General features: G+C 42.4%; 1 protein-coding gene across 1 annotated transcript; it reads right to left on the minus strand.

Annotated features, from left to right (window-relative positions):
• Nucleotides 1-270: 270 nt before the first annotated feature.
• On the minus strand, nucleotides 271-26498 carry LOC141787887 (mothers against decapentaplegic homolog 6-like). Its single transcript, XM_074666585.1, has 4 exons — nucleotides 25080-26498; nucleotides 23461-23514; nucleotides 21842-21919; nucleotides 271-1219 (listed from the first exon to the last, which is right to left on the minus strand). Exons 1-4 carry the CDS (start codon nucleotides 25819-25821, stop codon nucleotides 579-581), a joined length of 1515 nt encoding a protein of 504 aa, XP_074522686.1. The 5' UTR covers nucleotides 25822-26498; the 3' UTR covers nucleotides 271-578.
• Between the last annotated feature and the right edge of the window lie 639 nt (nucleotides 26499-27137).

Raw genomic sequence — 27137 nt, forward strand, 5'->3', positions numbered from 1 at the left:
TATTTTTTCACAGTGGATAATTAAAGTGACAAAAGTATTAGAGTAAACACTGAACCCCTGGAGTGTGAGAGACGTGTCTGTGAGGGGAAAATATCCCACCTGTCATCAACTCTTAGATTACATGTTAAACTGTTGAATATTTTGATCAGAGGAGACCACCACAGAGAGCTTCAATTAATACAAATACTTTATTGACAATGTGTATATGGCATACTTTTTGATGGAATTGCTAAACCATGAGAACATGAACCAGCTTTGTCTTAAGTTTACAGCTTGTATTTGCAAAATGACACTGAGAAACTGTAATGCATATACAGAATGAAAAGTGCATACTCTTGTTCCTTTTTATTTCGTCCATATACACATTACACTATACATAAATAATTGCATTATAAAAATGACTCACGTATTTACATGTATAATATATTTTATATAATATATAAATCTTATATTAAATCTAAGTAGATTACAATAGGGATACAGGGTAAGGAGTCTGAGTGTGTGTGTGTGTGTGTGTGTGTGTGTGTGTGTGTGTGTGTGTGTGTGTGTGTGTGTGTGTGTGTGTGTGTGTGTGTGTGCTATCTGTGGTTGTTGAGCAGCACCTCCAGCCAGCATGGACAGGAGGTGATGAACTGTCTGGAGTAGCAGGGGCCCCATCCTTTAGCAAAACTGATGCGAACACTGTGGGGGTCCCAGGGCCCCTCCTGGCTCTCGGGCTTCACACCATGCGAGGCCATCCAGCTGGAGCGCTCAAAGTCAAACACCTTCAGGGAGAAGCCCGGCATCACCCTCCTCACGCTCAGTCCTCGAGCGCTGGGTGGGTCCAGAGTGGGCGAGTGGACGAACACGGGGTGAAGGCTGCGGTTGTACACCCACACTCCATCGGGCTCCTGGCTCAGCACGATGCCGTGGCCGATTTTACTGCGTATCTGTTGTACACTGCTGCTGCTGTTAGTCCCTCCGCTTCCATGGCTGGGGTGTCCGTAAAGACTTGATGTGCCGTGGCTGCCCGGGTCCTCGTGACGACTGTGGTAGGCGTTGGCGTGGAGCTGGCCCAGGCAGAGGCCCGTGCCCTGAGGTAGGTCATAGAAGATGTTGAGCGAGGGCTCATAAGCGGGATAAAGACGACCCACTCGTGTGCGCTGCTCCCAGTAGGCGACGCTGCACCAGTGGGAGCGATGTCCGCCTGAGGTGGAGGAGCCGAGGGAGGTACCAGTGTCTGAGGAGGAGATGAGAGAGAGGAGTAGAATTAGTGTTTGCATTGGTAAGTGCACTAATTTTTTACGACAGTAATTCCCCTTGAAGGGAGGGAAATGATGTTGTGTTAAGGGGGGAGGAGGAAGGGAGGATGGGAGGATGGGTGAGGAAATCTTTATGAGACTCGGAGCCAAATGTTTGGATGTTCATTCTTTCTGTCTCTGTTTGTACTGCAGGCATACACCAATGCTTGGTTGTAATCCAGTAAAAACACCAGGAGCAGAGTCATAAATCAATCATGAAATTTTACTATCAGTCCTTTTGTAACATTTAAAGCAGCTAATGTGCAACCCTGTTGTGAAGAGACATGTCATGGCTGAATGCACCACTAATATGCTTTTTTATACAATTTCATGCAGGGCTTTGCAAAAGAATAAAGGTCCTGTTATAATGTGCAAACAACTTTAATAATACATTAAAAAATACAGGATGTGCAAAGTGAGAGCTGCATGTAAGAGCAAAACGGCTGCAGAGTAATCTTCCTCAGTGTTAGCACACAGATATTCTTTAAAACATAAAAATTTTACAGGAGCAGACATTTTCCTTTGTCTGTCAGTTTCATTACCTCCGCCAAGAAGTTTATGCTTTTGGGAGAGTTTGTTTTTTTTGTCTGTGAACAGCATAACTCAAAAAGTAACAAACTAGTCTGGATGAAATTTCCTGGAAATGTTCAAAATGGGTTAAGGAAGAAGTGATTTTGGAGGTGATTTGGATTTAAAGGATTCTTTATCATGTTGAGAAAGAGCCATTTTCACCATATGTGCATATAACTGCACAATAAATGGTCAGAATGCTTTGCAAAACAATACAAGCCAAGGTCACCATAATTTCTGACAGATGTTAAAGTACGATCCAGATCCTGGCAATATTCTGGATACTAAGTTCCGCAATATGAAGAATGTACTGGGTTATGATAATTTTCAACACTGTCAGGAAAGAAATTATCGTACAAACCTGCAACTACCATCAAATTGTAGCAGACAGTCTGCTGAAAGGGAGGAAAACATTAAAGTAGGACTAAATTGTTGCGTGACAATCATAATACGCTTGGCGGAGGTCTGTGCTCTCTTAGTGCTTTTCTAGTTTTAGATAAATAGATTCTACTGTTTGATGTGCCCCCCTTCAAACATGCAGAACTTGAAAACTTACAGACCCTCTTTGTGTTTTGAAGATGTTTTTTAATTTGTTAATATCCTGACAGGCTACGCAATTTAGCCAGGTGCCCAAGTATTTCCTTTTAAGAACTCAGTTTTAGGACAAAGACCATGCCTCAAACACATTCCATTTCTGATGCACATATTTCAGTGCACTTTATCTGTTTCTTAACCTTTTGACCCCGCTTTCACATCCCCCTACCACAAACACATCCCATTTTCCACTTCTCTCTGTCCGAACGCAGGAACCGCTGGGAGCTCCAGACTGAGAGCAATGAAGAAATGGCTCCTCTGGTTTCCCTGCCCTGACAGCAGCTGACGTAAAACCACCACTTTCTCCTACATTCATCAATCCTGGATCAAGTTTTCTCCCGCATTCACCTTTATTTGTTGACTTTTACACTCCTCTGGCCATCCAACAAAGTGTTTGCCCACAACAAACTTTTTAAAAAAGTTATGAATATTCTAAAAAAAAATTGGAGACTGCAGAAACAAAATTTGTTTTCCTGGCTCCTTGTTCAAATTATTGTGACCTATAGCAAATGCAATCCTTTTTGACTGCTTCTGCTGCACAATAATAACACCCCAAAAGTTGTTTCTAAAAAAGCATCATACAGAGAATTTCAAAGATGTTATCATCACGTTCAAGTATGCCCCATGTTTCTCCACACTGCTCATTTGCCTTTGAACTTGTCACTCATGACATTATTTTGAGAAGTGGGCTTAAACTGCCAACACTAAACAGGCCACTTCCTCCTCTGACATCCCTCATCGTCTCCTTCCACCACACTCCTTCAGGTCCGGAGGTAAAGAAGAGGTAGGGAGCAGCAGAGAGAAGGAGTCGGGAGGGGGGAGGAAAGCATTCAGCTCTCTGTCAACCTAGCGCAGGCCTGTGAACCCTTGACCCCCCAGCCCTCATGCTATCAGCTCACATTAACTCCCACACAGAGTGATGCCATTATTTTGCTCCAGAGACTCTATTGACACAGAGGATTTAAAGACCCATGTGCCTGTGGCCCCATTCCTTTCATTTCCAGCGCGCAGCACCCCCTCTTCATCCAGCAGGGGCCGGGATGGCTGCTGCCCTGCTCCAATTAACAAGCAGCTTTTGGGTGAAACCAGCGCCCAGATTAGGCTAGGTGTGTTATGTTTGCACAGCAGCCATTTTTGTTTCAGAGGGTTTGGGCAGAAGAGGAGGTGGAGGAGATGTGTGTGAGTGTTTGTACGCAAGACGAGTACACACTCACACACACACATGCACACAAGAGATGATGAGATAGGGCCTCACACAAGTGCATGTACACACACAAATTGGACCTTCTGATCCAAACAGTATGACTATAACACACTCACACACACTAACACACACAAAATTGCACTTCTCATCTGAGGCCCACGTGTGTCATTAGTGAATTCCAGGCTGGCAACTCCTGCGGTCTGGAGTTTTTACAGCTCTCCAATAAGAGAGCAGGCTGCTCAACTAGCAGGATCTCTCCCCCTCTTTCTTTTTCTCTCACTCTATCTCTTTCTCACTCCCTCAAACACACAAACAGAAACACACACACACATCCACACACTTTTTTTTTTTTTTTTTACAAGACATGCTCTTCCCTGTAATAAGGCAACACAAACATGTCTGGGGAAACACAGGGAGGCTTTATGAGCTCATGATCAAATTAATCATTGAGACATAAAACAAACTGGGACTTTTTAGGGTTTGAACACTTTAATTTCTATCACATAATGACTGATTCTGTGCTGAATGTAGCATTAAGTCCTGGCTTTTTAAGATTCACAAACTGTTTGTGTTCAAAGGACAGATACGTATTCAAAGGGCCGTAAAGAAAAGTAAAGTATGATGTCTTACTGTATTTATACACAACTTATCTTTGGGAAACAACCAAAGCTGCTCCATCTCTTAGTTTTTTAGATTAAACCTAAAATACCAAACTTATCTGATTTGTGTATTTAAGTAATTTTATCATCGCTTCTGAGGCTTTTGCATACAACATACACTTACAAGGAGGAAGACGGCTGTAGTCTTAATATTGCTTTAGCTTCTTTCTAAAACTGTGTTGTTCCAATTAATTTCTTAATTTCATTGTTTACCTTTTCATAACATCTAATACTTGTTCATATCATGTAAGTCATTGAGGTTTTTGGGAAGGTAAGAAAAAGATAAACTCTAGGAAGTCATTAGCAGGGGTATGGCAGCTTCACTAATGTGAAGGTGTTCTTTACAATAAGCATCCTCAAAACATCCTCATGAGTGTGACGGATAGCTTTGAAGTGAAGTCACTTAATCTTGATTTCCGGCAGTGACAGCGTGAGTGGTACAGCGCACCATGTGTGATGTTTCTGGCACAGTCTTCAGTGTCATCACACTCGGTCTGGCTATTATCCAGCTCAAGGTATCATGAGCTCCTGCGAGAACGACGAGGGGGAGCAGAGAGGTTGGAAAAGGGGAGGAAGGAGCAACCGACTTCTTCAATGGAATTTCTAAAGACGGGTTCAGACTGGAGGTTATCAGCGTGTTTACGTTCAGGCGGAGGAAGTTGAAAAAACTGTGTGTACGTTCGTGTGTGTGTGTTTGTGTGCATGCCTGCATCTGTACGTGAGGGCTGGCAGCAATTACAGCGTCCTGCAAGCGTTTAGGCCAACCACCATTTAACAGCTCTGTTTACCAATTAGATAAGTAGCCTTTGTTGTTTTATTTCAAAATCACTGTCTTTTAGTGCCAATCTCTTCCAAACACCAGCTACACTTCACCAACTGTTCCTATTCACAGCCTGAAGTGAGGGGACCAAGGAGAAGTGACCACTACATGCTGAAAAATAAGAGCAATGTTTCAGCTCAATGGATGGAAATATGTGTTTTGACTGATGTAAAGCAGTGACAGTCAAAGATCAGAGGTCAGACAGTCAGTTTCCTTCAAGCTCCTCATGGACTGTTGAACCTGGACTTCAAACAATAACAGCAACACTCAACTCCCCTCTTTATTTCATAGTCTTTTTTTTCAGTACATTTTACAAGCCTTTACCATTAAAGCAATAGTTGGATGTTTTGTTAAAGCTCCTGTGACGAGACTCACTAAAAGAGTGCAAAAAGGGCATCAAGATCAACACTAGGAGCTTTAATTCTCTGACTCACTGTCATGCTAAAGGCTTGAAAGAACAGAAACAAAGGACGCCTGGTAGCTGCCGAAGGAAACCAAAATCTGCCTACAGCTATTCCCAGAGCTTGCTAGCTGACAGTTTACATGACATTTATAATGTACCTGTATATACATTCTTAACGCACATGGTGGGTTACACTTCTGTGTTGACTCAGTGACATACTGTAAAGGCGTACACTGACATGGGCACCACATACTTCTGCAAGTGTACATGATGTTTTGCGATACTCCAGCGAAATGCATTAGGGCAGTGTCATCAGTATGATGTTGGATTGCCAAACTTTGACCCTGCTATGTTTTTACCTACTTTTACAACTTGCTACATTTGGGAGGAAGACTACTTGGGAATGTGCAAAGGCCTCTGCGTACATACACGGACCTTAGACTTTCAAGTGATACTCCAGGATGGAACAAGTTGGGTCCTATCACAAGGTTTAGGGCAGAAATTACCCCTACAGCAGTGTTTTTGTGCAGCAGAAGCCCAGGGCGCACGCACCAAACACCCCCTCCCTGCTCCTCTGCCGGTTTCCTCTGCACTCAGACGGGCAATATTTTACTTGACCAAAAACACAAATAAACGGACTCCCACCGAAAAAATCTGATATCGGTCTGCGTTCATGCTTTATTTAGAGAATTTTCAGTGCGTTACTTTCACACAAAAACACCACTTAATAAGGCTCTAGTTCTCATCGTGTCTCTTCGTCCTGGCAGACTACGTGCGTTTGTTTATATCTGGCATGCCGCGCGTGCGGACTGATACACTAAGCAGCGAGTGCCTCGTAGCCAGCTGTGGCTCTGCAGCGGAGGTAGCGCCGTTTTACGACACGATGAGAACTAGAGCCTTATTTAGCGGTGTTTTTTTGTGAAAGTAACACGCTGAAAATTCTCTCAATAAAGCGTGAATGCAGACCAATATCAGATTTTTTCTGTGGGAGTCCATTTATTTGTGTTTTTGGTCAAGTAAAATATGGCCCCGTCTGAGTGCAGAGGAAACTGGCAGAGGAGCAGGGAGGGGGTGTTTGATGCGCTTTGGGCTTCTGCTGCACAAAAACACTGCTGTAGGGGTAATTTCTGCCCTAAACCTTGTGATAGGACCCAACTTGTTCCATCTCGGAGTATCACCTTAAAGGTTCTCATGCGCTAAATATGTCAACTAAGCAAGGAGTTGTCACCCACACTAGTCAGCACCAGAACTGCAAGTTGGTTGAACAAATTTGGGATTAATATTTTTATGACTGAAGGCATGTAACACACCTCACCCCTGCGAGCCAAGACTGACCGCTCTGGTTAACGGCTACCACCATAATGCCAAAATACTCTACTACCCAGATGTAAACAAACGGAGGTGACGGACAACATGTCACTTTGTGGTGCAGTTTGGCAATTTTTCAGTGTAGAGCATGGAGATAACAGTATCTGTGGGCTCTGTCTGGTTTAACTGTAATTTAACCACTCAATATTAGCAATGTGTAACCAGCACATGCTTAAGTCTGCTAACATTAGCCACATTTAGCTAACTTGTTTTACATAAATTATCCTCAGTTTTGACTCTTTCATTGTATTATTCTTCTCTTATTGCCTTTCAATGACCTGGTCAGTAAACATCAACACAATCAGTCACTTTTGAACATCTCTACTTTGGACAGATCCATGCTAGCTGTTTCCCCTCTACTTTCAGTTCTGTTACTACACTGAGCTTTCTAGCTGCTAAAACTTTTCAGCAGTAAAGGTATAAAAGTCAGATTATTTCCCCCAGTCAGTAATCCTCTGCTCTCTAGCCCTCTCTTGCTAACCTTAACCTGCACAGAAAGGAAGAAAGTTGGGGCGAAAAAAAGGGGAAGTAGAGGAGTAAAAAAGGGGAGACGGGGGTGAAAGAGGGAGCAGGAAAATGAGAGGGAGAGAGGGAGAGAACCTGCCAAGCATAACCAGCATCCACGGAAAAAATGAAGAGAGAAAGAGACTGTGAGAAAGAGAGAGGAGGGAGGGAGACCCTTGTCTTTCATCCAGTGCCAAGGATTAGATTCCCCTCCAGTTATTAGACTCTTCCACTGTGCTGAAAGAAGCGGGTGGGTTAGGGGGAGAAAGAAGAGAGGAGGAGTGACAGAGGGGTGTGAGAGGAGGACTGAATTCAGCTACTGACCATTGTTAAGATGCTTTGTTTTGTTTCCTTGAATTTCAACCCAAAGCTCTAAAACAGCGGGGATAAGGCACAATAAAATGATGGAGAGAGGAAAGCTCCCCTCCCTTGCTCTAAATGGTATGTTCCGTGTTGTTTGAGACAACTATCATTACAGGGCAACTTCAATCCAGCAAGCCACATTTAAGCTGGCGTCTCGACTATCTCTGCCATCAGAGAGCTGCATTATCGCCAGACATGGGCTTTACAGACCAACACAACGGGGCGCTCGTTTGCTTGCTAACACAAACACACACAGATTTCTGCACACACACACACACTCCTTCCTTCTTCCTCTATTATACATTGTAAAGTAGATCTTCAGATGAAGCCTGCTGCAGGATGCAACAACAAATCCACCTCTGTATTTCCCTAACACCAATCCATTATTGAGCACTAACAGAAGTCCACATTCCTCAAACTCGCAGGCCAAATGAGCCGCAGCAAAGTCAACGTGTGTCCCGGTAACATTCCTGGAGGACGTGCTTGGTGGAGCGCAGTTTGGAAAGCTCCTCACGAGAAGAGGAAGAGAGAAAGTGACCAGCTTCCTGCGTTTCTGCTGCTACTTCAAAGTGTCAGACGATGTCAGACGGGGAATGTCTTAGGGTTTTTGCATACATCACCTTTGCATCCTGGACAAACTGTGCTGTCATCTTTCAAAACATCAATCTGCATACCAGGTTCATGCTGTCATTGTCGTTAAAGAAACACTCAGACATCATTACTGTGGAGAAATTCCTGTACCCGAGGTTTTGTTACACTTGATTTACAATGAAGGCTGTTGTTTCAAGGCTTTTAAAAACTAAACACCAGTTTCAGCGGATGTTAAACTAAACAGATGAAACAGTTTTTGACAATTCTTCCTCTGATGTTCACTTTAACAGTAAACTAGCTGAGCTTGTCACCTCTCATAAACAGAACAACAGAAAACAGAGACAGTCCTGTCTGTCAAGGGATCTGTGTGAATTATTTTTTACATCTGCAACATTTTTCCCCTTTAAAATCTTATTTCTTTATATTTCTATACCAAAAAGACAAGAAAATAGATTTAAAAGTATTCACAACAGGAACAAAGAAAGGATTTTGTCACTATCTACCCAGGATCAAAGTATGTGCAGGTATGATAATGACTGTATCAATGTGAATAAATCACTTTCATATTTTACTGTTTGAGGTCTTCATTGCAATTGTGGTTTAAAATAAAATAAATGACAAATAAGGAATATGGATAATAAGCTAAATTTATATCTTTAGCAAAAATAGACTTATGCTAAAGCAGGTACGATACAAAAGGTCTAAAATGTTGTGAATGTGGTTCCACTTAATGTCAAAGGAATATATCAGATGGCTGAAGAGTTCGCAACTGAACCGTAACCGCAATATTAGCATCAGGGTATCATAAATAATGCGGTGATGGAGGAGTATTTTTTGTTTCTTAAAAATCTTCTGTGAAATTCAACTGTGAAACTTTTGTATTGTTTTTTAATGTGTTTATGATTCTTTTTTGTGTGCAGGTCATTGTAATCACACCTTCACATTTCAGCAGGGCTTTTCCACAGTCAATAAGTGGTAAAAGGAAAACAATCAAAGGTGACATTTCGCCAGGAGGCTTTGTTAGCTTGAGTAAAAACATCCAACATGTTTAGGTTGGTGCTGCTTAACCATCAAAGCAAGCGGAGGGTGGGACTGAAGTTTAAACTTTACTTTTACTGTACGTTAAGGTGTCACAGCAGCTACAACAAGAGGTGATTTACTGTTTGGCATGTAGGGCTTTGTGCTCACTCTTGTAAAACCAGTGTCAAGGCAGATTGTTTTATCGATTGATGTGCATTCCTGCAACAGGTTATCTAATCGTGCTTGGTTCTTAAATGATTTGCAAAAGAGTGGTGAGAACAATCACATCAAAGACAAAGATTTAACTGTAAATGCCTTTGCTAGATTAGGATGGCTAATCGGCTGATTATTTTTGATAAGAGGGTTATTGTTTCTTCTCCTGTTGCTCCTGTTGTCTGCACTATCAACAAGCGACAGTTCACTATCTGATTTGTGTTACACTTTCGCAGAGGTGCAGAGATTACCAGTTTGTTGTGATGTTACAAAAGTAAATTAAAGAATAAAAAGGACTGCTTGCTATGATATCGTTTTTTTTGGTTTTTTCACGTTTTGAATAAATCTTAATAGAGAGATGTGAGCAGACACAGAGGAGCAGAGCTCTGCGGTTGACAGGCCTCCCCTCCCAACACATTCCTGGACAGGCCCTCTTCCTCGACACTTCCTCCCCCCGCTCAGCCAGTTCCAGGGGTCAAGTTGACAAGTCTCTCATTGAGTCCTCACGTGGTCCCACTATATGGCCTTCACTCCTCACAACATAATTACACACAATCAGAAGTGGAATAGATCCAATTGTTCCACTATGAATTATGGAATTCCTTCTCAAACTTAATTATCTGAATGTGAAACGCACAGTTATAGAAAACAAGACTGATACAATACACTATCACCTCACATAACTCACACAGGGAGATGGGGGGGCACAAAGAATGTGAAACCTGTTATAATTCAGACACTCTGCACGGGGAATGAATTTGCATTTGCATTAAACCATGCATGTTTTCCTGCATATACATACATTAAATATGCTTTAAATAGGGAGTGAAGCAACATAACCTGACAAATATTCATATATTACGGAGCTGATGTCAGCTCCAAAAGTGAAACTCTTGTGCTTTGGTCTTCATTTATTTTCTGTTCACTGGCTAGTAGCTAAACATGACAATTTGACATTTAGTGCAGACTGTGTGGCTACCTGGCAGTTGATGTTTACACATATTTTCTTGCAGGATGCAGCTACCTGGACTGGCTGGAAACGGCAGTACGAGGGGGGGAAACTGAACCTTCAAAGAGAAGTCACATGCACTGAAACTTCAACTTAAAATGCTCAAAAGCAGTGTGGGATTTTAGAGTCTGATGATTTGTTGGTTACTGCAAGCAAGTTCTTCCACATGACACAAAGTCATTTGATCTGTTCTCAATAAGAAATATTAAAAAGTGCACTTTTATGCGGGCTGTTCTGCGTTTGTATCAAAGAAAATGTGTTTATGTTAGCACTAAGTTACCTGGGGCTCAGATTAAGCGTTTGGTCATGTTTGTATGCATCTTTAAGCTCCTGTGAGTAGTTTTAAGCTGGATTTGAAACAAAAAGAAATAAATACAGATGCCTCTTTATGACTTGCTGAAGCCACAGACCTTCAGAATAAATGTCACATTTACTTTTGTTCATTTCTATTTATATTTTTTATGTCTGAATCACTGATGGATGGCACTTTCCGACAGGGAAATTGTTGCATCCTGCAGAAGCAGCACTTTTTTTCTGCAATTAGTGTTCCACCTGATGGCAAGATAAAAAAGGAAGAGTTTTTTGCTAAAAAGCAAGACAAAGCTGCCACAAACCAAAAGCTCCTAAAACAGAAAGCTGCTGTTTTCTGAACACAACAAGCTTAATATGCAACAAGTTTTAAGGAAAAAAAACATTTAGAAAAATTGAAAGGTGAAAGAAAGTGTGTTTGCATGTATAAATACGTCCTGGCAGCCCTCTCCAGAGTCTGATAATAAGACCTGACCTCACACGGTCATTCCTCTCACTAACTACATGCAGCTACCTCACCTTAAAAAACTCCCGAAAATGTTTCTTTCCTCACTCTTTACTCAGCGCTGCACTCTGAGCTCACGGCTCAGGCGACACTTTGCTACAACATCTCACAGAGTCAGAGTCTGTCGACATCTGCAAAGAATCTTTAGGTTCAGCAGCATGGCAGGATTCCATTAAAAGCCAAATTGCGGGTTGGCAAAAACTCTAAGGGAACAACGGAAAGCCACAGCCAGTCCTGTAATTTAAACCTTATTTTAAATTGTGATGGCCTGACTACATGGGCTAAAAGAAAGAGGGTAAGAGTAGGAGAGAGGAAGAGAGGAGAGGAGACAGAAAAATGTGTATTACAAACAGGAAGGCACTGAAAAGTAAAAGAAACATTTAGATTGAGACAAAGGATAATAAAAGCTAAAACATGAAAGAAAGGATGAGGGGTGAAAGAAGAGAAAGCAAAGTGAAGAAAAACAAAACTGTGTTTGTCATAATGTGATTGAATCTCTACATGAAGAGGTTAGAGGCTGTTTCGATTCAGTCACTTCCTATGCAATGTCTGAGTTTAAACATGCAAAACATACTTCAATGTACTTCAATACCTCAGTGAGCTCACGTATGTGCAAGACCGAGTGGCAAAGTGCTAAAACCTGCTGTTTCTCGAGTGTCCGCTTGAGGCTGGCTGGGGAAGTACCGAAAGTCACATACAGACCAAGCCAAAAAAAGACGTTTTCACAGCAGAATTAAATATATTTACAGCCTGGTTCAAAAACATCTCCTGTCTTGAATAGGTAATTTTTACTATCAGCACACACTGCACGGGGAGGGGTGAATTTTTTCTAACCTGGCATATTAGAGGATATTAAGATCATGAGCTCATCCAATCAGAGGCACAGCTCAGCTCACGTGACTGATGGGCGCCCTATAGCTAAAGCCCCCGTCACTTCTAATATGGCTGTGACAGTAATTGGCTGTCGTTTCAGAAACAGATGGGTGACGTCAGGGAGACTATGTCCATGAATTATATAGGCTGTGGCAAGTCCCCAAATATAATGGGGTATTGGAGCTAGTTTAGTAGCTGGCTATATTTAGCGCTACTGGCAGCCCAGTGCTCTGAGACATGTCTGTAATGTGTAACATAAGTGAATCCTTGCTATTTTCTGGCAGTCAACTACCAAGCAGAGCTAACGTAACCTCTCTTTTCATTTTATTGATAGACTCTGCAGTTTGAACAGATAACTGCAGAATAACTGCTGCATGTGGGTTGGAATGGACATTTTTACAAACATTTAGGCCATATTTAAGGCTTTAGCTCGTGTTTTAGCCTCTAGCTCTTATGCTCTATCACTCTCCCGTTTAGCTTTCTTCTGCTCTTTTGTCCTTTTTCTGTTTGACAGTTAGGCTCAGTGTTTACCATCACTTCATAATTAATCCAAGAAATCGTTTTCAGCAGAGAAACATAGACTTAGACGTGCTGTAAATCAATCAGGTCCTGCTCAACCTGATCGGGAAGCTAAGAGGTAGTAGCAGTCAGGCAGCCAAAAAACAGAAAGACTGCAAACTGTAAAAGGGGCTGCACAGTGGCGTGCACTGCAGCCCCACAGCAATAAGGTCACCGGTTTCGTCCCAGTGTGGCTGGTTGGCCTTTCTGTGTGGAGTAAATTGCCCATACAAGTGAGTGTGTGTGTGAATGTTTGTCTGTCTATGTGTCAGCCCTGTGATTGACTAGCGACCAGTCCATTGAGATCAGAAAGAAATGGAACTAGTAGCATAAAATAAAACAAATTCTTATTTCTTCTCAATGTGCAGCTTTGATTGCGTTACATAACTAAATATATATTAATATTGAGTTCTAAAGTTCTATTTTTTTTGTATAGAGGAGTATTTTCAACTTCTGCGTTTACTGGAACCATGAGCATTCCTGCTGAAGTTTAAAAGTGTTTGTGTGTATGTGTGTGTGTGTGTGTGTGTGTGTGTGTTTGTGTGTGTGTGTGTTTACCACATCAGAAACAAACAGAGGCACTCAGTGTGCGCCCTGTGATAATATCAGTTAGCTTTTTTTATGTAACACCATGCATGTTTCTGGGGAATTCCTTTTTTCTATTACCTGCAGCAGCAACTTTAATGTTTTCATCCTTTCTTCTCATTTCATCTTTCTGAAGGATTCCTTTTGCGCAAAAGCGTCAAATGATGCTCCGTGTACATTTGTTTTATGTGAGCGGGCTCACAGCCTGAAGCAGGGAGCCTGAGATAACAGAGGATGTTCATGACTCGCTTCTTGATACTTGTTATCTCTAACTGCAGCTTCAGTCACTGTGGAGCCAGTTTACTCATAGAGAGCCCAGGTATTCTGAGCTGACTGTTTACTATTGAAGCTTTTCCAGATATTTCTTTTCCCAAACTCGACATCTATAAGTTGTATTATACTGTATTCACAATGTGCACATATCAAACTGCAAGGTTTGACTGCTTGATATATTAGTTCAGGACATTTCCTCATTCAGTTGATTGAAAGAAACACCGGCATTTGGAGTGAAAGGAGGGAAAAAGTGCAAAACCCACCAAAGAACGACTGACTTACAGAAAAAAGTGTTCAAAGTAAGCTGTGCACTTCGTCTCAGGCTGCATACCCGTCTTGCAAAAAGAGTCATGATGGAAAATATGTGAGGAAATGGCAAATGGTTAATGGGCCAGCACTTGATGTTGAATTCTATAGTCTAATGTGTCTCAGTCAGGCATAAGAGCAAGTGTTGTACGCGTGCCAGCAAACAGGCTGGAGGTTCAGGTCACTGAGAGGACCCTGGCCAGACCTCGACAGACAGATTCACACTGAGCGCAGCTAAATGTGGCTGTTTACTTTCTGTTCCCGTCTTTTTTACAACTCAGGGCTTTGACACACCTTCTACTCTGGTGAAATATTTATGCTTCTGCGACTGAAGACTGGTAGAGCAGATACTCTGGAAATCTTTGTCCCACTGTGTGAACCGGGGCAGACCAGGAAAGCGTCACACTCTGTGAACTAAACTCACAAAAACAGCACGCTGCTCTCACATTCTTAAAACCGTCTTCCACTCTGCCAAGAATGTCGGCTCCGCTCCCTGTTTCTTGAGTATTAACGGCGATATGTTCAAACATGTATCAGATGTCACTCTCCAGAGTCAGACCCCCTTATCCCCCCCTCCTACCTCTTTCACTCTGAGACCCCGCTCCCCCACTCACCTTCACAATTTCCCAACATTCCTGGGCTGTGCCCCATCAGTCAAAGGGCCGATTCATGGGGTTAATGCTGCAACGAGTGCAGACGGGGCTTTGAGACAGGATGTTTGGCTGATACCTCGCTCTGCTTAAGCAAACAAGCCACCAAAATATGATTACTGAGGGCAGAGAGGGAGCAGTCTTTTTGTCTTACTTCAGTGCATCCAGACCATGCTAATGTCCATTAGGTATCATTGCTTTACTTGTTTCCACATGTTTGAAAGCCCCTGACTAATGACAACAAGGTGGGCAAATGTTTGGCATGAGGTCACACGGCAAAATCAAGTATTTTGTATGACTTTTTATGCTGAAACATAGAAAACACTTAATAAAAAAATGATAATCTGAAGGTGTAAAACTGTGACAATAATAAGATTGTTGCAAAACAGAGACAAAAACAAGATACTAAAAATATATATATTCTGTTCCTGTCGCCAGTCTGGCGAGCTTCTGTGTTAAAATACCCCAAGACTGAGCAGATTGAGAGCTATTGCTGAGATAAAAAAATGCATATTTGTAATATCCTGGGAGATGATAATGACCATATTATAACAAAAGGATGAAATCACTCATAACACAAGTCTATTTATCGCTGTGGATGTAGAGTTGATGACCTCTACATCCAGAGTGTTAGCATTTTAAGTTATAGCATAATTATTTGAAGTTGTTACTCTGGCTAACCTTAAAACCTATGACAAAATATAAGGGCAAAAAAATATAAATAAAAATTTTAAAAAAATTATGATTAACTTCACATTTAAGTGGTTTTGTCATAAAGTTGAAAATTTATAATAAAAAGACATAATTATAGGTTATAGTTAGCCTGTATGCTATTCCAAAGGTGAACATCAACAAAGGAGTTGGCTGCCTGAACCAAAATAAGTATCATGCAGCATCTTATGACGTTATACTTCAGTGTCAGCTTCACAGATCACTCTTTTATCGCATCAGCACCGCACAGACATAAATATCAGGTTTCTGAAAAGATGGTACAAAAAAATGGGTCTGTTGCATCCTCATTTTGGCCTTTCTGGTTTCCTCCCTTTATGTTATTTCACATGCACGGTAGGTTAATCATTAACTGTAGTTATGACGCCTTCCTCGTGAAATCATAGCTGTAATCTTGTAAGATCGTGTTTTTATTGTGAATTTATTGATTTTAATTAAGAAAATAACAGTTGCACTACTTTCTCGTATGCAGAACTCAACAAACAGGAGCATCGCGTAAGCCAGGGATGTCAAACTCGTGCCATGGAGGGCCAAGAGGCTGCAGGTTTTCTTTCCAACCACAAACTTCACCAGCTGATTTCACTGATTAGTCCCTGCTTTCTGCTTGAAGGTGAGGTAATTAGTGGAATCAGCTGGTGTAGTGTTTGGTTGGAAGGAAAACCTGCAGCCTCTTGGCCCTCCATGGCACGAGTTTGACATCCCTGCATAAGCTGAAGAGTAGAAGTGTGCTCAATATATAGAGGCTACAGTTCTTGTAAAGAAAAAAGTGAAGGCACAAAGAGATATAGGCTTATGACAAAAGTCATAAGTTATTATATAAGACATAATCTCAAAGCAAACGTCAGAGAGGCTGAACCATGTATGATCTGAGAAACAATAATAATGAGACAAAGTTGATGATCAGAGCGACACACATTTTGTCAGAACCTTGACGATCATTTGTACAAACAGCAATACAGAAGAAACAAGTGCCAGAATAACCCCACAGTGTTCTTTCTTAACATTAGCCACGGTTACATGAGGAGTTTTTCGCCTTTCTGAATGGAATCTTTCTGAATGACTTTTCCAAAAACAGTTGTAAACATTGAAAGGAATATTCCAATCTCTGGTCTACATGCGCCGCTATAATCAAAAAAATTGGGGCATGCACAAACAAACGTAAACAAATGTAAACAAATTGAGGAACATCTCTAGTTGCGTCTTTCGTCATATCTGAGCATGAAAGAACGCACCCTGACATCTCTCCGTTTGAGTGGATACATGATACTTCATGATACCGATTAAATGTCCATTCGATTTGGCACTTTTTCTTTCGGAATGAGGTGTATACAAAGGTTAAATTCTTACTGTTTGAGCAAATAAAACAAATGCAAGCGGAATATTTGGGTCCTTGTATACGTGGCTAGTGTCTCCTCAGTGTTTCCTGATGCTCCCTGTTGGTTTACAGCGTTTTAGGAGGGCCTGCAGAAAGAGCTGCTGTTGGCTTGTTTCTTGGGGCTCAGCTTGTGTTTAGGTTGGGATTCCTTTCGTGTTCATTTTGTCAAGAGAGACAAATCATCCCTTTCAAGAGCAACTATAGGGTCACTTTTTAAAAGTTTATTCTGGGGGTTTTATCGTGTTGAACGTGGCGACAGAAACTGTAAGACAGAGTGGGTAGTCTCGATACTTTGTGTGCGTGATTTAGTCACTGAGGAAGACCAACACTCTGACAGGAGTAACTTAGGGGCCGTTTACACCACAACAGTTTTGGGGTGACACACAAAAGTCTCTTTACATGGCGTTTCAGCCGACCTAAAACGCAAACTTTTGAAAACGGCCTCCAGAGTGGGATTTTTCTGAAATGCTTCCGACACTGTTGCCGTGCAAACGGTAAGCTAGCGTTTTCAGTGGAAACGCTGATGTCACACTCCGCTTCGTGCGAGCGCACACCACAGGACAACAGTGCTGTTGTTACGATCGTCGTGAACTACCGTGTTGTGCTTGTGCTGCCCTTTTTCCCCTTTTTTGTAGATTCACGCGTTGCATGTTGGGTATTTATAGCCATGGCAAGGCAGCGAAGGATGCACCTGTGTATCCTTGGTCAATTAGCTACATGCTAACCAAACGGAGGACATATGCCTCCGGGGAACATGAACATTGGAACAGCACTTGGGCAGCGACTGATGATGTGGATGCCTGCCCACGCCCACCCCACGCCCACATCAGACCAAGGCAAGGCAAGGTACCTTGGCTTTGGGAAACAGCCAAGATGATCAGCTCAACTCTACTTCGGTGGAGATCTACCAAAAGCTGCTTCTGGACAGGGCATTAAAAGCACCACCTGCAGACCTGGCATGCTTACTACAGCGTTTTCAGTCCCTCAGTGTTTCCGCGTAAACAAAGATTTTTTTCACTGCGTTTTAGCGTTTTCAGATGAAACGTTGTGTAAACTGGGCCTTAATTAAAAAAGCTCTCATATTTACATTAAAAATCCTCCAAACCAAAGATCTTCAAAGATGCTTCAAGGGATTCAGGCTGAACTGTGTTACCGTTAGCTGCTAGCTGACAAGAATCCTTTATCCAGCAAACAAAACAATAAAATGCAACAGCGTCACATTGAGCAAAACATAAAAAGTAGTTGGCTTAAAGGTTTAAATGTATGGCTGACTGTCAGCACGATAAAAAAACTAAACAAAAATTATTTTTGTAAATGTAAAACCAGAGACTCATCAAGTCAAACTGATGGTTTAAACAGACCCACACTTCAAAACTAGAAGATAAGACAGTTTCTTCTAACAGTCGATCTGATTGGACCAGCCAGATTCTGAGTCAGATTCTGCAAATAATAAAATGTTGCAGATATTCGTGAAGCAATGTAGCACAATCTTTCTGACACTGGGACAGCTGACTTGTTATTTTTAGTTATACGTCTGTAATGAGGGTGAAAAATAAACAGAGCTCTGTCTCTAGTCCAACAAATCGCATGATTGGTGTCTGTGTTCATCCCTGTGTGTATGTGTGTGTGTTTGTGTTTTTGTCCTGACAGAACCCCTATGTGAGTACTCCGAGACGATCTTATCACTGAGTCAGACAGAAATTCCTCCCTCTCTGCCTCCCTGACACACATACACACACACACACACACACACACACACACATAGAGGCTGACAATAAGCAGCTAAATTGTTGGAGTCACAGAGGCACAGTCTGAGTAGATAGATGTCTACCAAACTTCCAGTAGACATTTCCCTTTTCAAAGCAGGTCTGCTGCTGCTGCTGCTGCGGTTTAAAGGGAACTTTAACTGATCGAATGATAAAAGAGGCCGGGGCAAAGGTATGTATGGACCACACCCTGCTGCAGCCTTTTTTCCTCCCCTTAATGCCAGAACACATAGCTGCTTTAAAAGGAATCAAAAAGATGCTGAAGTGGCAGGGAACATGTTCAATGCGTGTATTTGTTCTTGAGAAAACATCACAGGCTTTAGATGATCTGCCAAAAGATCAACTGCACAAAAAAAGACTCATTTACACTCTTTAAAGAGCTAACAAACATCAAGGGCTTTATAAGCTGCAGACAATTCTTTGATACCAGCTTCATGTTCAGCTTATTTCCTGTTATTAAACCAGCCGAAGCTCAAAAAGAGGAGCCGAATAACCTGTAAAAGTTTACGACAGAGGCTACGAGCGGGGTTTTTTTTCACTGCTTCTGTTTTGCCAAGTCTCTCTGTGCTGCTCATGCTCTTGGCCTGAGCTCTGGTTCTCGGCTCCAGCGTTCTGGTGTGGGGGGCAGGGGATCAGAGACCACACACACACACACACACACACTCACACACTCACACGCGCTCTGCCCAATACTCAGAAAACATCACAAGATAACTTATCATTTTCTACTCATTTTGGAAGCACAGCAATATGAGAAACCTCCTTTCAACATTCATGATGGAGTAGGTTCAAAATGGGGAAACTTATCCCTAATTTGTGACATTAGCGAGGTCAATTTTGGATGATTTTTGGACAAAGTAATGCCGATGTCTCTTACATACTTCCTATTCAAGGCAGGATATTTACACCCCTATGTTTTGTAATGCACAGACATGCGATGATGGGGCAAGGCATTTTGATCATCGTCAGGATGAGGGGAAGACTGCGGCAATGTGTAGCGTTGGAGCTGGCATCAACTGTGGGGCTGTTCACACCAAGGTATTGTTGCATTTCCGCATCTTGTTTACAAAGAAACAGCATTTTAGCCAATCTAAAACGGAAGTTTTTGAAAACAGCCCCTAAAGTGTAATTTTTCTGAAATGCACAGCAATACGTACGTTACAACCGTCGAAGACTAGAAAAGGAGCGTTTCAGGGCCCAAGACGTTTCTTTGAATCAGGCTGTAAAGTATGCTTATTAAGGCCGTAAATGTCTGTTTTTCTGGCTTGGTGTGTATGTGGTTTACAGCATTGTTTTCTGGCATTTTTTGAGGCAGATGTTCAAAGAACAGAAACTTTTAGCACTCTCACATAGGCTTCATTTTTCTAAACCATATGCTGCCCCTTGGTTGCACCACTTCTGCAAATAGCAATCACCAAAACGCCAGATGATCAGCTTAACTCTGCTTCCATGGAGATCTATCAAAAGCTACTTCAGTACAGTTATAGCGCCAACTACAGGCCTGGCATGCTTACTACAGCGTTTTGGTCCCTCAGTATGTCTGGGTACACACAAATTTTTTTAACTGTGTTTTTTTTTGTGTTTTGGGGTGAAATGTGTAAAAGTCATGCCTCTTGAATTCCTGCATTGTTGTACTGTGATGTGAAATCACACATTTGGACACCAGTGTTAGTACATTTCAAAATGCAATGTGTAAGTACAAAGGCGACATGATGGTGGAACTTCATTACTGCGCTGCTGCAGCGGTTCAAACTTTAAAGATCTTCACAGTTTGTAGATTTGTTCAAGTGTCTCATGGAGGTCAAATAGAAGCTGTAATCTTACTTGTGTTGTATGTCACTTTGGACAGAAGCGTCTACTTAATTAAATTGTAGAACTGTAAAATTGTAGATCACAAAGAGAGATAGATCAATTATCTGACATAAAGAATGACTAAAATTGTGATTTTTGTGTGACCCAAGGGGAGTTAGGATCCTTTATCTAGAAGTGTTCTTAAGTTTTTTTATTTCAACCACTGTATTAATACCACAATTTTTGGCCAAAACTTGCAAATGATTAAAAGTTTCACAATTTATTCCCAAGACTTTTAATCACGACAGCCATAAAAGAGCTTTGAAAAGGGCAATAAGACTTTTATTTAGGTAATAAAGTTCCCAGAAAGTTGTAGGATAGTCATCGAGAAATAGTGAGTTGTGCATTTTGATGACTTGTGATCTCGTCTTTAAGTACTGATCTCTGCCCCTCAGCATGGAAAACAAACACAACAACTCAATAAACTACAATCAACATCAACTTTAAAAAAAATCCTGAAGTTTATCTCAGGACATGAAGAATAAACAAACCCAAGAAGTTGCAACTGCCGTTCTGCTGCCTCTTCAGACAGCTCGGTGACGCTGCTGCCACACTACACAGACTTTATAGGTGCCCATTCACCTTTCAACACCATCCACAAGTGAGCCTGGGGAGGCTTGATCGAGTGGGTTTGTGGGTTTCTTCTAACGCTGCAAGGACCTCTCCACCCGACCCCAGCACGTAAACAAATAAAGCTCCAGTTTCATCATCTAGAGGGGGCTGTTTCCTGTCCAAACGCAGTCCCCACTCCCCCTTTCCACACACACACACACACACACACCAAACTCTACACCTCCGCCTCATCAGAGACGCTCGGCTCCCCCGCCCCCAAAATGCCAGCCTCTTTCCACTGCTCAATTGCTGAGAGGAATGGAGGGATTTGAGGGAAGAAAGAGGGAAAGAGGGGGATGGGTGCCTGCAGAGGCAGAGGGGTTTGGGAGTATGCATGGGGATCTTATTGCAGCTTCATCCCAGTGAAAAATTTTGCTGTGGAGAAAGTGCAGCGAGAGGGAGAGGAAGAAAGAGAGACAGAGAGACTACACTGCAGTGGCATCTAGATAGGAGAGACCCCAGACCCCCACCGAGCCCTCCACGCTCCCTGACAAAAGGAGCTTTATGCAGAAAAGTTTTGGGTTGTCTTAACAGCCTTTGAAAATAGAAAGGAAAGCACAACATAATAACACCAGTAAATGTAATTTACTCTTTTATGCAAACAATTAGAGAGGACGCACGCAATGTGTGTTTGCACGCCTGAGTGTATGTGTGTGTGTGTGTGTGTGTGCGTGCCTGTAAGTGCAAACACACTCATGCAACTCCCAAAACTTTTCCATTTGTGCTTCCAAACGTATTTGTTCTCTCTCAAGAAAACAAATCCACACTAGAAATCTGATCCCTGCAGAGGCAAGCGCCTGCCTGGACTCATGTACACATCTTCTCCTCATGTACTGATTCAGGTAACTCACCTGTGTAGTCTCTTGGCGTGGTGTGAGGCGGATTGGAGGAGAGGGGGGGCACAGGTTCAGTGTAAGACAGAGACGAGTCTGGAAGATTGAGAAGACTGAGATCAGAATTTGTAGCAGCTTCACTGACTACGTTTACATGCAGACAATATTCAGGTTAAGATCAATTTTCTGGTTTCTGAAAGTTTCATAATAACCCGTTTACATGTGTTAACAAAGAAGGTTATTCCTGTTTACATGGTATCCCGACCAAAACTGCGACACACAGACAACATCTCAATGCACGGAGAGCATCATGACGTAGTGCACGTAATTTCAGCTTCTTCTTCCTGTATCCATAGCAACAGCATGACATAAATATTTGGGTTGGAAAAGGAGTAACCTATGGGTGATTTTTCGGGTTTTTGTAGTTTAAGCATATTCTGTTTTTTCAAAAGGGTTATTGGTGTTTAGATGGCCCTGTGCAACTGGGTTATTGCTAATATTCCCAATATGAAAGGGTTAATGGCTGTATATAAACCATAGACTGTATAAAACATGGACATAGTCCACATCGCCCGTCTGTTTTTGAAACAGAAAATGAAGCAAATTGGGAATCGTAGCCATAATGAAAGCAGCAAGGGCTTAACGTACAGCTATAGGGTGCCTCTCGGTCATGTGACCTGAGCTGTGCCTCTGATTGGGTGAGTTCGCGATCTTAATACCTTGACCACCGAGTTAGAGAAAAAATTCACCCCTGTACAGTGTGTGCTGATGGTAAACTGAGCAATTCAGACAGGAGACGTTTTTTTGTACCAGGCTGTAAATAGGTTAATTTCTGCTTTGAAAACGCCTTTTTTTAGCTTGATGTGAATGTGACTTCTGGTACTTCTGGAGCCAGCCTCAAGCAGACACTCGAGAAACAGCAGATTTTAGCACTTCGGCATCGTCTCATATTCTTAGACCGGAGGTTGCCGCTTTATGTAAACGTAGTCAATGTGAACACTTATTGGATTAAAATTGTCACTATAATTTTTTTTAACTCTTAGGTTGCTGGAAGAGAAGTCATCTCAGCTTTGATGCAGTAGGAAAGACATCCCCTTTGTTTAGGGTTTGGTTAGGGTTAGTCAGGATCAGGATTAGGGTTAGGGTTGGAAAGGATTGGGGTCGTTAAGTTGAGTTTAACAGTTTAGTGGAAGCCCCAATAAGGAGCTCCCGTGCACAGGCTACATGGATTCTGTTTTGTAACAATTTGATCTGGTATTATCGATGACCACAGGGGTTACGGTTACGGTTGGGCAAGGGCTGGCCAGTGCCCTAACCCTATCCTAACCCTTTTTTGTTTGACTGTTGTTGTGTTTTCTTAATCATTTTATTTGAACAGTGGCTTTGGCAAAATGTTTTAATGGAAAAAAAAAGATGCCAATAAAGCTTATTTCAAACTTGAATTTGATGTGAACTTCCTGTTTGCATCAATAGATCAGATGACAAGCATAGGTGAATACTGTGCGCCACTTTCTACACAAGCAACTTTTCCAACATTATCTCTTTTTCCAGTCTAAAAGTACAAAAATGACGACACCCTTTTTGTCATTTAATAGCTGTGTGTGTGCGTGTCTCAGAGATATTCTTTCCAAACTCACCCAGTGGCTTGTGTTCTTCAGATCGGGACAGAGAGTACGGGGGAGGAGGTGATTCTGGAAATACAGCCGAAAAAGTCAAGGTTAAATTAAAGGCTGTGCTTTCTTCATCCCAAATTATTAACTGTCTCATGTAATGACTGCATGAAATGATCAGAACGGTGAATCTTTACCACAAGCTGTAGATGTTTAAACATGAAATGCTCACAGTTTGATGGAAACGTACTTGTTTTGTTTATATGCATAAGCACTATAACACTACAGTTAATGCAGAATATTCTTAGCCTTTTCCAGAAGTATACACATGAAAGCTATTCCTTAACTTTAATACAGGATACTTTGGCATTTAATTGATTTTTCACTTCTTAACATTTTGAGTAATGTAGAGAATCCTGCTGAAAGTAGGTATCTGATACAGCTCTTCAAAGAGATCCTTGACCCCAGCATATGGTATCTAAAGCTCTATAAGCAATTTTTCTTTTTAACTGACATGTCCATAAAATGTTTCAATATCACATGAATATCTTCTGTTGAAGCTTTGAGTGTATTTTCAGATCACTGCAAGTTAACACAAGTAGTTTTATTTTTTACTTTTTATAAGCAGAGACCAAACTGAGGCTGCACATGATTCATCCACAAACAGTCTTTAACTTTAACAAACTTTTTCCTTCACACAGACTGTGAGGATGACTTCTGCATAAAAGCTGCGCTGTAAACACAGTAATACTGCTGCTTTCTGCTGCTGCTGGGATAGTCCCCTCAGTCCACAGTGGACCTGGTTTGTGGCTGCGGCCCCTTTAAGAGCAGAGCCAGTAATTGCTGGAGTCCTCAGTCAGTCAGATACCCAGCGAGTCAGTCTGGCGCCAGCACTATGCAAACTGTATATTATCGGCACTCCTTCACCTAAATAACAAGAGGAGGACCTCCTTGTCAGAGAAAAAAGAGCCTAAGTGCAACTAGACAGCGACCTTCAACAGGAGGATGTGGGGAGCAGCAGAGTTTGTGCTCAAATTTAAATAAAGTGTGTAATGTGTTTGGAATGTGGAGAGGAAATCAAAGTAATGTTTCGCCGAAGTAAAAGCTGGGGTTTAAAAAACATTATAAAAGTGTATGAAAGGCAGTAAAACGAGAGAAGAGTCACTAGACTTTATTCTCAAAAGGTTTAAGAGATGAACTTTGTGCTCAGTTAACTCAGCAGCCAGCATGGGGAAGATGACATCACTGAACAAAAAGTAAATAACTTAATGGCTTTTTTCATGCAAGTCGTGACGATGTTTGAAATGTAAGACAATAGAAAGTGGAACGTGCGTATTATGCAGGTCTCAAACAACTGAGTTCTCACAATTTTCTAAATCTAATTTGCTATTCAAGCCCTAAATTGGTCTGTTCCAGTTTTGCAATGACGCTATAATAATGCGAGGCCCCACCTGAGTGTGGACCCTGTGGAGTTCCAGAGGGATCCAGGGGACCCAAAATTCATGGTTTGATTTCAGTGATGGAAGAAGTTTAATGTACAATCATCTCCAATTCATACATCTGCTCATTGGGAAAGATTACATTATGAAAAAAAAAACGGGCCTTTTCTCACCCTCCCTTAATCCCCTCAATGTTTTCATCCTCACCTGGCCCACACAGGCGGCTGTAGTGGTAGGGGTTGCAGCACACCTTTGCGCTGTCCTCCGAGCCAAAGCTCTGGCAGTGGCTCAGTGTTTTGAGCCATGCTGAAAGCGGCAGGTCGCTCCAGCGGAACACCTTACACAGGAGAGACTGTGGAGAGATGTGCTGAGCACCCAGCCGCAGCTCGGTGCTCGGCACCATCACACACTCGCTGCTTATTCCCCCTCTGGCCTCCACAGCCTTCAGCAGCGTGTCCAGAGACCTCTCCTTTAGTCTTTTCAAAAACGCATGAGCAGTGCTGGCCAGTTCCTCCTCCAGTCCCGCATGCCTCGGTGCGCACTGACAAGGGCCCCCTCCGTCTTTTCTTGGGGCCCAATAAGGGCTCCGAGGTCTGAGATCCCATTCCCCAAACAAACAACACGTCACCGTCCTACTGTCGCCCTCCTGTCCTCTCCGGGAGCCTCTGTGCTCCTGGACGCACATGGCACCCCGGTCATCGTCCGGTTGCTCCTCGTCCTCCCTCTCCGCGCACTCGCTCAGCTCTCCAGCCTCCCCCGTGAGTCCCAGAGCCGGGTCAGTCTGTGTCACCGACCGCTGCTCGTGTCTGTGGAGCTTTCCTGAGTGTCTGCCACACGAACCGCTCCGTCCTCCTTCACCTCTTCTGCCTCCATCCCGCCCGTCGCTCTCGGTGACCAGACGGCTTCTCCAGAGTCGCCGTACAAGACCTGAGCGTCTCGACTTGAACATACGACAACCTAGACAGTTTTGTGTGCGTCCTGTCGGTCCCGTCCGGGTCCCGGGAGATGCCACATCGATTTACACTCTTCCCTGAGCAGGACTAGGGGTCTGTGCACGGTGCGCACAACATGCGCAGCCGGTGGTCAGCGTTTCGTGGCTCTCCCGCAGCATTAGCGAAAAATATTCAACCATGCGCTGCGTAAAACATCACAAAGTCTGCAGGAGGAGCAGGCTACACACAGTCACTGCTCAGTGACCTGCTGTCGCCAACTCAATTAAGCCACAACTTTTGCCAGCCCTCTCACAAAGCCTTCAACTCCCCAACACTCTGGAGATCCCGAACACAATTCACAAACCATAGTTAGACCCCCAGAGATCAGGTTCAGTTTACATTCACAAAAGCACCATCAGGAACATTACTCCAAAACTTTCCACAGTTTCTTCTTCAGCTTCGTGAACCCTTCGATCCGGAAAATTCTCCCTTCACCCCGAAATAAATCCTCACAACACTGGAATTCCGATGGTTTCTGTCGCCGTGCTGGAACAATAATCCCGTTGCAGAGTCCCGGGAAAAAGCGGAGATGTTTTGGGACTACAGTGCCAAACTCCGGGACGGATTCCGTGCTGAGAAGTTGTTTTAAAGAGAGCTGGAATTACTCCACTCTCCACTCCCCTCAAAGTCCTCTTCGGACGCACACACACATACACACAAACACGCATACGCACACAAACTCACACAGAAACACGCACACATGCTCCTGCACAAAACCACAAGAGTCAAGCATGAGGGAGTGCAGAGGCTAATACTGCCAAGACTTTCAAAATAAAGCACCGACAAACAAGCTCAACCTTTAAATCCAAAACTTTAAGCTTTTAATTGGTTAAAAAAAAAAGTCAAAACAATGAAAAGAAACACAAATGAAATGATGGGGTACAACCATCTGTGAGTCATAAGATGTATGTTAATCACGGAGGGATTTTTTTTTTTTTACCAGGGATTACAATGTAGGCTACTATTATTAAAAGTTTCAAACCGACTGAATGTTCTTAACTTTTTATGCTATGCAGAAAATAATTTGACCCGTGGGAACAAAAAGTTTGTTGTCAGATGGAAAAAGTCTCAACCAATAAAACAACTTCTCCCACAAAATAACTTTTTACTAGTCAGCCAAATTTTAAAAATGAAATATACCATTCAATATAAGACTATGGTCACATCAATTCAAATTATTTAAAGGATTCTCATAGCTCACATTCATTGTCAGTCTCTGCAATTGGAACAACGCTGTGCAATCTACAGTTGTGGTGCTTTTATTTTGAAATCC

The sequence above is a fragment of the Halichoeres trimaculatus genome, unplaced genomic scaffold (assembly GCF_033239565.1).
Source record: "Halichoeres trimaculatus isolate MK-OKI-2021-1 unplaced genomic scaffold, fHalTri1.1 fHalTri1_scaffold_3, whole genome shotgun sequence".
Taxonomy (NCBI): domain Eukaryota; kingdom Metazoa; phylum Chordata; class Actinopteri; order Labriformes; family Labridae; genus Halichoeres; species Halichoeres trimaculatus.

Coding starts and splice junctions, on each gene's coding strand:
- LOC141787887 (XM_074666585.1), bottom strand. CDS start 25,821: ATGTTCAAGTCGAGACGCTCAGGTCTTGTACGGCGACTCTGGAGAAGC. Junction 23,515..25,079: donor CAGCCGCCTGTGTGGGCCAG/GTGAGGATGAAA, acceptor CTGTATTTCCAG/AATCACCTCCTCCCCCGTAC. Junction 1,220..21,841: donor CACGCCAAGAGACTACACAG/GTGAGTTACCTG, acceptor TCTCCTCCTCAG/ACACTGGTACCTCCCTCGGC.